The following is an 8,591-nucleotide window of genomic DNA, read 5'->3' on the forward strand; positions in this document are numbered from 1 at the left end:
GCGCGGCGGCGACGGCCTCGTCAACTTCGCCGAGTACACGCTCCAGCTCCGCTTCGCGCCCGTGCCCGCCGTCGACGACTGGGTCGGCAACGAGGTCGACCGCGGCAAGGGGCCCGAGCTCATCGCCGACGCGGCGGCGGCGGCGCAGGCGCGGCCGGGCTCCGCCGTGCTGCCCGTCGCGGACTACCTCGTCGTCGGGGGCGGGGGAGGGGGGCGCGCGGGGGGTAGAACCTCGTAACTTTCCGAGTCAATCACGCGAATTACTTCTTCCGTGCGAGGCCTACAGGCCATGTCGATTCGCACGAACCCCGACGCCTTGAGCGTCAAGCAGGCGCCAGCACTCGAGTTTACTAGGCGGAACGGGTCTTTTCTCAGGTCTGCGCGCCGAAGGAATTGTGTTGTTGACGTCAATATTGCATTTCACGTTGACCTTTTGGTTCCGATCGTCATCGTGTGCGCCACCACTCGCGTCGCCTTGTACAAGCAGGCTCCTGCGATCGCCATCAACAACATCCACACCGTCTCGAGCACCCACACACATGCCCGCAAACGATGGACATGCTCGGGCGCCAGGACACGCCGAAGTTGTTGCGTCCGTTTAGGATGAAGAGCGAGGCGGCCCGCACGCTCGTCGCGGGCACCTGCGGCGGCTGCGCATCGATCCTCGTCTGCCACCCGCTGGACACGATCCGCACGCGGCTGCAGACGGCGGCGCCCGGCGAGTACGCCGGCGCCTGGGACTGCGCCGTCGCTTCCGTCCGCGCGGAGGGCGTCGCCGCGCTCTACAAGGGCCTGCTCGTGCCGCTGCTCGCGCAGGGCGCGTACAAGGCCATCATGTTCGGCGTCTACGGCGCGTGCCGGCGGCGCGTGACGGAGTCGACGGGCCGGAGCGAGCTCAAACCGTCGGAGATCTTCGCCTGCGGCGCCGTCGCCGGCGGCGCGAACGCGCTCGTGCTGACGCCCGTCGAGCTCGTGCGGAACGGGGCAGGAAAAGGGTGATTCAACGTAGCTTCAACATGAGTGTTCCGCGCGCGCGCGTTCCGGAAAAAGCATCAATGCTTCGAGACCGTTCCGAGAGATGATCGCTCGTCCAAAACTCAGCCGAAACGAGTGGAAAACGACCGAGATAGGAGCCTTTGAAGTTGGGAATTTCGCACCCTTTTCCTGCCCAGGTGCGGAACCGGCTCCAGGTCGCGCGGTCCGCGGGGCTCACGGTCGCCGGGGCCCTGGCCGACGCGGCGAAGGCCGCGGGCGGCTCGCGGCTCCGCGGCGCGTACCGGGGCGTCGGCGCGACGCTGCTCCGCGACGTGCCCGGCGTCGGCGCGTACTACGCGGCGTTCGAGGTCGCGCGGCGCGCGGCGGTCGCGCGCCGCGGCCCGGGGGCCGTGCTGAGCCTGCCGGAGCTCGCGGCGGCGGGCGCCGCGGGCGGCGCGGCCTTCTGGACCGTCGCGCTGCCCTTTGACTGCGTCAAGAGCCGGCTCCAGGTCGGCCAGGGCACGTCGACGTGGGCGACGCTCGCGGCCACGCTCCGCGCGGGCGGCCTGCCGGCGCTCTACGTCGGCTACGGCTCGGCCCTGGTCCGCGGCGTGCCCGGCGCGGCCGTCGTCTTCGCCGTCTACGGCTCCGTCGAGGCGCGCCTCCGGGAGGACACCTGAGCGCCGCGGCGCGCGCGCGTGTGTGTGTGTCCCGACTAAGAACCCCCTTCGATCGGTTCGGAATCGAGCCACCAGAGGCCGAGGCGCCGGAGCGTCGCGACCTTCTGGTCGAGGCCCTCGGGCGTCCAGTTCACGTGGACGACGAGCGCCGCGTCGAGCCTCGACCTCGACGGCGCCCGGCCCTTCTTGAACGCGCGGCCGTCGAGGACGCTCGACGACGCGCTCAGGCCGCAGACCTTGACGGTCGGCTCCTTCTGGACGGCCTGGTTGAACTTGACGAGGTTCACGCTGTCGCCGTCGAAGCGCGCCGCCCACGCGTCGAGGAGCCTCCGGGAGCCGTCGGAATTCCGCGCGAAGAGCACGCCCGGGTTGTAGCGCCGCGCGGGCCTACGGGACATACGATGCGTAGGCGTGGCGACGAAACCGCCGCGCACCCGTTGTTCTGGTCCGTGACGACGACGTCGCAACCCGCGTAGCCGCGCTTGTCGACCTGTGTGGAAACCAAATATTCAACCCGACTTCAATGTGAGCGTATTCGAATGTTTTGAGACGAGCTCTTCGGCTGGGCTTCGAGAACTCGACGAGAGCGATCGATCCGTCCAAAAATCAGCCGAATCGACTTCGATTTGACCGAGCTAGAGAATTCTCAAGTTGGTCAGGACCCAACCCAGTGGTTGGTTTCCACACAGTTGTCGACGATCGCGAGCGGGTCGCCGGTCCAGACGGCGTCGGCGTCCGTGAAGAAGACGCCCGCGCCGCTCGTCGCCAGCGCGTCCAAGATCTGCAGCGGCCGCCGCCGCATCAGCGCGGCGAACGCCGGGCTCCCGTACGCGTGGCTCCCGCCGACCGCCGCCGACCGGTTCGCCGCGACGACGGCCTCGCGGTCCCGGCCGGCGACGAGCCGCGTCGCGCCGGCGAAGGCCTCGGCGTCGTCGGCGACGACCGCGAGGCGCCAGCGCGGGCCCGCGGCGCGCCGGTAGCCCACGAGCCAGTTCTCGAGGATGCGCAGGTACGTCGCGTCGGTGCACGTCACCGCCAGCCACTCGCCGCGCTGCGCCGTTGACGTATCGTCGCGCCGCGCGAGGTGCGTCACGGCGCGGGACCGCCGCGACGCCGAGCTCGCGGCGACGGCGAGCAGCGCGAGCAGCCGGGGCAGCCCGGGCGCCATGCTCATCACCAGAGCTGCATCAGCGGCTTTGTCCACCTCGGCGCATCTCGGCTTCGCCGCGCGCCCGCAACGCGCGCAGAAGGCGCGGGGACCGCCGCGGGTCGGCCGCCGCGCGCGTCCGCACAGCGCTCCATCGCCACAGCTCCCGGCGCGCGCACAAAAACGCCGCCCAAAGCCCCCGAAGCACACCGTTCGAAGACGACCCGATGACGATCCTCTACGCGCTCGTCGCCCGCGGGAAGACGGTGCTGAGCGAGTTCACGTTCACGAGCGGCAACTTCCCGACGATCACGCGCCTGCTGCTGGGCCGCATCGACATGGCGCGGTCGGGGAAGATGTCCTACATCTACGACCAGTACGTCTTCCACTACGTCTGCGAGGAGGGCCTGCTCTACCTCTGCATGTGCGACGACCCGGACTCGCAGAAGCGGCGCGTGCCCTTCGCGTTCCTCGAGGACGTGAAGCGGCGCTTCCTCGCCGCCTACGGCGACGTCGCGCAGACGGCGATCGCGTTCGCGATGAATCTGGAGTTCAGCCGCGTGCTCCAGCAGCAGATGGAGCTCTTCAACGGGCCCATGGGCGACCGCCAGCAGTTCAACGCCGTGCACCAGAAGCTCGACGACGTGAAGAACGTCATGGTCCAGAACATCGAGATGGTTCTAGAGCGCGGCGAGAAGCTCGAGCTCCTCGTGGACAAGACGGACCGGCTCAACACGACGGCCTTCACCTTCGAGAAGAGCTCGCGCAAGCTCAAGGAGGCCATGTTCTGGAAGAAGGTCAAGCTCTACATGCTCGCCATCGGGCTCTTGGGCTTCGTCGTCTTCATCATCACGTGGGTCGCGTGCGGCGCGGACTTTGGCAAGTGCCGCGACGACGACGGCTCGTCGAACTCGAAATAATTCGCCTGGACATGGCGATTCGCGCGGGGGCCTTTCGACGCGCCTAGGCCGCGGCGGGCTCCTCGGCCTCCTTGGGCGCGCAGATGGTCTCGAGGAGCGCCTCCGCGTCGCCGCCGGCCGCCACCGCGTCGATGAGGCCCGACGCGCGCATGAACTCCTTGTGCACGGTCTGGTGCTTGGCGTACTTGAGCACGTGCGCGACGTCGTAGTACGTCTCGAAGGGGTCCTCGATGGCGAGGCACGAGTGCATGGGCCAGACCTCGAGCTCCGCCTTGTTCGCCTTGGGCATCGGGAGCGCCGTCCGCGGCGACACGACGCTGTGCTTGAAGTCGAAGGCCCACGCGAAGTGGCGGAAGAAGCCCGCGGCGAGCTCGCCGAGGGACTGCGTGTTCCGCGCGGCGACGGCCCGGAGCTGGGGCAGCGACGCGTCGCTCGGCTCGTGGAACGCGAGCTGGACGACGCGGGACGCGTCGAAGGGGTGCGCGACGACGGGCGGCGGCGCCGCGGCCGGGTCCCGGGGCCGCGGCCAGCACCGGTCGAGGCGCTGGAGCGACGGCAGCAGCGGCGGCTGGGGCACGGTCTGGAGGTAGTAGAGCACGCAGAGCACGTAGCCGTAGGACGAGAGCGTGCCGTCGCTCGGCGAGTTGATCGCGCGCGCTTTGGCCCAGCGCTTGACGACGTAGGCCAGGCCCCGGACGCGGCCGTCGACCTTGGCGTAGGCGCGGAGCAGCGCCGTGTTCTGGAGCGCCAGGGGATTGTGCGTCGACACGTCGCAGTCCAGGCCGGACACGGGGTCGCGGAAGAGGACCTGGGCAGGAAAAGGGTGATTCAACGTCGCTTCAACGTGAGTGTTCCGCGCGCGCGCGTTCCGAAAAAAGCATCCACGCTTCGAGAACTTTCCGAGAGATGATCGCTCGTCCAAAAATCAGCCGAAACGAGTGGAAAACGACCGAGATAGGAGCCTTTGAAGTTGGGAATTTCGCTCTCTTTTCCTGCCCGGAAGAGGACGATGGGGACGCGCGCGGTGTCGCGGACGTTCACGTCCTCGGCGCCCGCGGCCTCCAGCACGGCGCCGACGCGGCGGATGACGTCGCCCGGGCTCCGCAGGTTCGGGTTCGTCGGGTCCAGCGGGCAGACGCACATGTCCAAATCCGCGCCGTCGGCGCCGAAGAGGTTCGCCGACGACCCGAAGACGCGGAGCTCCAACCGTAACCCGCCGCCGAGCACGTCCGCGGCGTTCAGCGCCCGCTCCACGCGGTGCCGCGCGCGCTCGCGGACGTCGAAGAAGCCCGCCCCGGGGAAGAGCGTCGGCAGCACGCGCGCGCACGCGCGGTCCAGCGCCGCGAACGCCGCGGCGTGCGTCTCGCGGCGCTGCGGGGCCGCGGGCCGGTAGAACGCGTCGCCGCGGTCGACGGCGCGCGCGAGCGCCGACACGCCCTCGTCGTCGTCGGGCCAGAACTCCTCCGCCAAGGCGTCCCAGACGTCGAGCTTGCGCCGCACGGCCTCGGCGAGGTCCGGCGCGGACGCCGCGAGCAGAGCCCACGCGCTCCGGTTCCGCGAGAGCGCCGCGAAGAGCTTGCGGCACGCGCCGTGGACGTCGCGCGCCTTCCGCTCCTCGGCGGCCTTGGCCTTGGCCTTCTTGACCTCCTTGTCCTTCAAGGCCTGGTCGAAGTCCGCGAAGTCGGCTTCCGAGAGCGTCGACTCCGCGCGGTCGCGCGACGCCGCGAGCTCGGCCGCGTCGCTCTCCGGCGCCTCGAGCTCGCCGGCCCTGCGGCGGCAGGCGACGCCGTAGGGCCCGGGCACGTGGCGGTCGAGCTCCTCGAGCACGCGCGCGACGCACAGCCGGAGCTTCTCGCGGCACTTGCGGTCGCCCGCGCCCGCGGGGCCGCCGCCGCGCGGCGCCAACGTCTCCGGTAAGGTCTCCGCGACGACGGCGAGCTGCGCGACGGCGCCGAGCTTCGACCGCCCCTTCTCCTCGAGCTGCGTCAGCGTGACCTTGAGCGAGTCGAGGAGCTCGTCGTGGCTCCGGACGACGACGTCGAGCTGGTCCGACGTCGCGTAGACGTTCGGCGACGCCTTGCCGTTGGCCGCGTTGTCGTCCGGCGCGTCCAACAGGCGGAGCACGAAGGACCCCGCGGCGCGCGGCGCGAAGAAGTCGATGGCGCCGCGGTAGACGAGGGGGCCGTTCGGCGCCTGCTCGCAGTTGCCCGACGCGCGCTTGACGACGATGGCCGCGTCGTTCGTCGACGCGCCGACGCGGAAGAGGCCGACGGCGACGTCCTTGCGGTCGCCGAAGCGCGCGCCGGCGTCGTCGCCGACGAGGAGCTCCCAGGACACCGTGAGCCGGCTCCGGGGCCGTAAGGCGGCGCCGCGGCCGCCGCCCGTGCGGTAGGCGATGCGGCCCTTGCGCCGCTGGTGGACCCGCGGCGGCTCCCACTTCTTCTTCGGCGGCGGCGCGGGCTTGGCCTCCTCGGGCTCGGGCTCGGGCTCCGGCGGCGGCGGCTTCGGCGCGAGGCCCACGTCCTCGGCCAACGCCGCGAAGTCGTCGCCGGGCTCGTTGAGGGGGCCGCCGAGCATGAGGCGCCGCAGCGTCGCCTCGACGGACTCCTCCGCGCGCGCGTCCGCGGGCTCCGGCGCCGGCGGCGGCGCGGCCTCGGCCTCGGCCGCGAGCCGCGCGAGCCCCGGCGGCAGGCCGCTGCCGAGGCCCAGGGGCGGCGGCAGGGGCGGCGCGCCGCCGCCGAGGCCCAGGCCGAGGCCGAGGCCCGGCGCCGCGGGCGAACCGCCGAGCGGCGACGACGACCCGAGGCCCGGCGGCAGCCCCCCGAGCGGCGACGCGCCGAGGCCGCCGGACCCCAGGCCCGGCGGGAGCCCCGCGGACGGCGGCGGCGTCCGCGACGGCGGCGCGATGACGGGCGACCGCGGCGGCGACGCGGGCTCCGGCGGCGGCGGCGGCGGCGGGCCCCACGCCGACGCGGGCGGCTCGGGCTTCGCCGCCGCGAGGCCCGGCGGGCCACCGCCGGCGCGCTTCGCGAGGAGCGCGCGCGCCTCGGCGACGAAGACGGCCATGTCCTCGTGCTGCTCGAAGCGCCGGTGCGCGGCCTCGGCGTCGCGGTCGCCGGCGACGACCAAAGCGCGGAACCGGACGAGCACGTCGCTGTCCGCGGCGGCGTCGTCCTTGTCGCCGATGGCGCGGCGGCCGCGGTGGCCGCGGCGCTTCCCGCCGCCCTTGCCGTCGCCCTGCGACGGCGCCGGCGCCGGCGCCGGCGCGGGGACGCGGGGACCCCCGTCCTTGACGGAGCGGTTGTTCACCTCCTGCGGCGGATTCTGGCCTTTCCCCCGCCGACCCTTGCCGGACCCGCCCCGCCGGGCGCGTTTTTCCTTGTTCGGTGTGTCTGACATGCGCGCACCGGCAGCAACTGGAGCTTGTAGGCCGACGCGGCGACGCCGACGACCGCCGACTCGGCGAATGCGCAGAGCGAGAAGAGCGCGAGCGAGCTCGACGGGTCGCGGCGCAGCGACGGCGCGAAGGAGAGCGCGAGGGGGATCACGAAGCCCACGGCGGCGCAGACACCGAGGAGCACGCGCGCACCGGGAGCAACGCGTCGCAGCGCAGCCAGCCGTGTTCGCTTCTCGCGGCAGCTCGAGTGGTGCTCGAGTGCTCGCCGCGGAGAGCATGCAAACATGCGGCAACATCTACTCTGTGGCATGTTAGGGGCAACATCTTCGGTCGGCGCTGAGAGCATGTCGAGGTGGACGCCGCTGCCCGTGTACCTGCCCCAGGCGTCGTTGACGCACCGGCCGTCGACTTCCACGGACTCGCGGGGCAACTACGCCCTGGGCACGATCCCCTTCGACGGCTGGGGCTACGAGAGCGGCCCCTTCATCCGGGGCACGACGCGGGACGACGGTGCCCGGGACGGCCCGCGGGCGCGGGGCAAGGCCCTCGCTCGGACGCGCCAGGTGCGCGACGCCAAGTTCGCCAGCCTGTCGAACGACCCGGCCTGCCTCCGCGGCGGCTCGGACTTTGGCGCGAGCCGCCGGCTCCGGTTCACGGGCGCGCCCCCGCGCCAGTTCACGCCCGGCGGGTTCCGCCGACCCCTGACGGCGGCGGACTACCGCCGCGCGAAGCCGGCGCCGCCGCCCCTGGACGTCGAGGGCGGCGAGGACCCGGCCCTGCGGCGCAAGACGACGCCCGGGGGCCCCTTCTCGAACGGCGCGCGCTGGGAGTCGCTCGAGTTCTACAACATGATGGACGACGCGCGGCAGACGCCCAACGCCCACATGAACCACTTCACGGGCCGCAGGGAGCCCTCGAAGCACCGGCGCAACTCGACGACGTCGCTCACGCGCCGCGTCCAGGACGACCCGCGCGCGGCGTTCCAGGGAGCGGTGTCGGACGTCGCCGCGAGCCAGCGCGTGCTCAGCGCCTTCGGCGCCTTCGGCGGCGGGGGCGCCTTCGGCGGGGGGAGCGCCTTCGGCGGGAGCGCCGCCTCCTTGGGGAGCGCGGCCGGGTCGCCGGCCGAGGCGCCCGCGGCGGCCGCGCCGGAGGCGCGCGCACCGCACCACTCGGACGCGCGGAGCCTCTCGACGCGCGCGGGCAGCCCCAACGGGCGCAGCGTGACGACGCTCGACGTCGGCGACCTGCGCTCGGGCGGCACCCCGTCGATCTTCGCCGGCCGGGACCTCCTCGCGGGCGTCGACTTCTCCCTGCTGTCGTAATGCCTCTTGCGGTGGTGGCGTGCTCTCCGTGGGCTTCGTCCGTTCGCCGTCGCCTAGACAGTCACCGGGGTGCTCCGTGTATCGTACGCCTCGGTGGGCAAGGCCCGACTGCAAACTTCAGGATCAACATAGTGGGGCTGCCGGCGTCGC

At 72.2% G+C, this 8,591-nt stretch overlaps 2 protein-coding genes across 2 annotated transcripts in view; both read left to right on the plus strand.

Moving 5' to 3' along the window:
• Positions 1-1,706, plus strand: part of AURANDRAFT_72253 (hypothetical protein) — a gene marked incomplete at both ends in the record, with an annotated part of 8,348 nt that extends 6,642 nt beyond the window's left edge. The window contains 3 exons of the mRNA XM_009041679.1: positions 47-193; positions 574-972; positions 1,173-1,706. Coding sequence (XP_009039927.1) covers positions 47-193; positions 574-972; positions 1,173-1,655 — 1,029 coding nt within the window. The remainder of the gene's footprint in view (positions 1-46; positions 194-573; positions 973-1,172) is intronic.
• Positions 1,707-3,029: 1,323 nt separating this feature from the next.
• AURANDRAFT_70318 (hypothetical protein) lies at positions 3,030-4,696 on the plus strand (the record flags this gene model as incomplete). The annotated part of the gene is made up of 2 exons (XM_009041680.1): positions 3,030-4,191; positions 4,521-4,696. One exon carries the CDS (start codon positions 3,030-3,032, stop codon positions 3,720-3,722), a length of 693 nt encoding a protein of 230 aa, XP_009039928.1.
• Between the last annotated feature and the right edge of the window lie 3,895 nt (positions 4,697-8,591).

The sequence above is a fragment of the Aureococcus anophagefferens genome, assembly GCF_000186865.1.
Source record: "Aureococcus anophagefferens unplaced genomic scaffold AURANscaffold_23, whole genome shotgun sequence".
NCBI classification, from domain to species: Eukaryota; class Pelagophyceae; order Pelagomonadales; family Pelagomonadaceae; genus Aureococcus; species Aureococcus anophagefferens.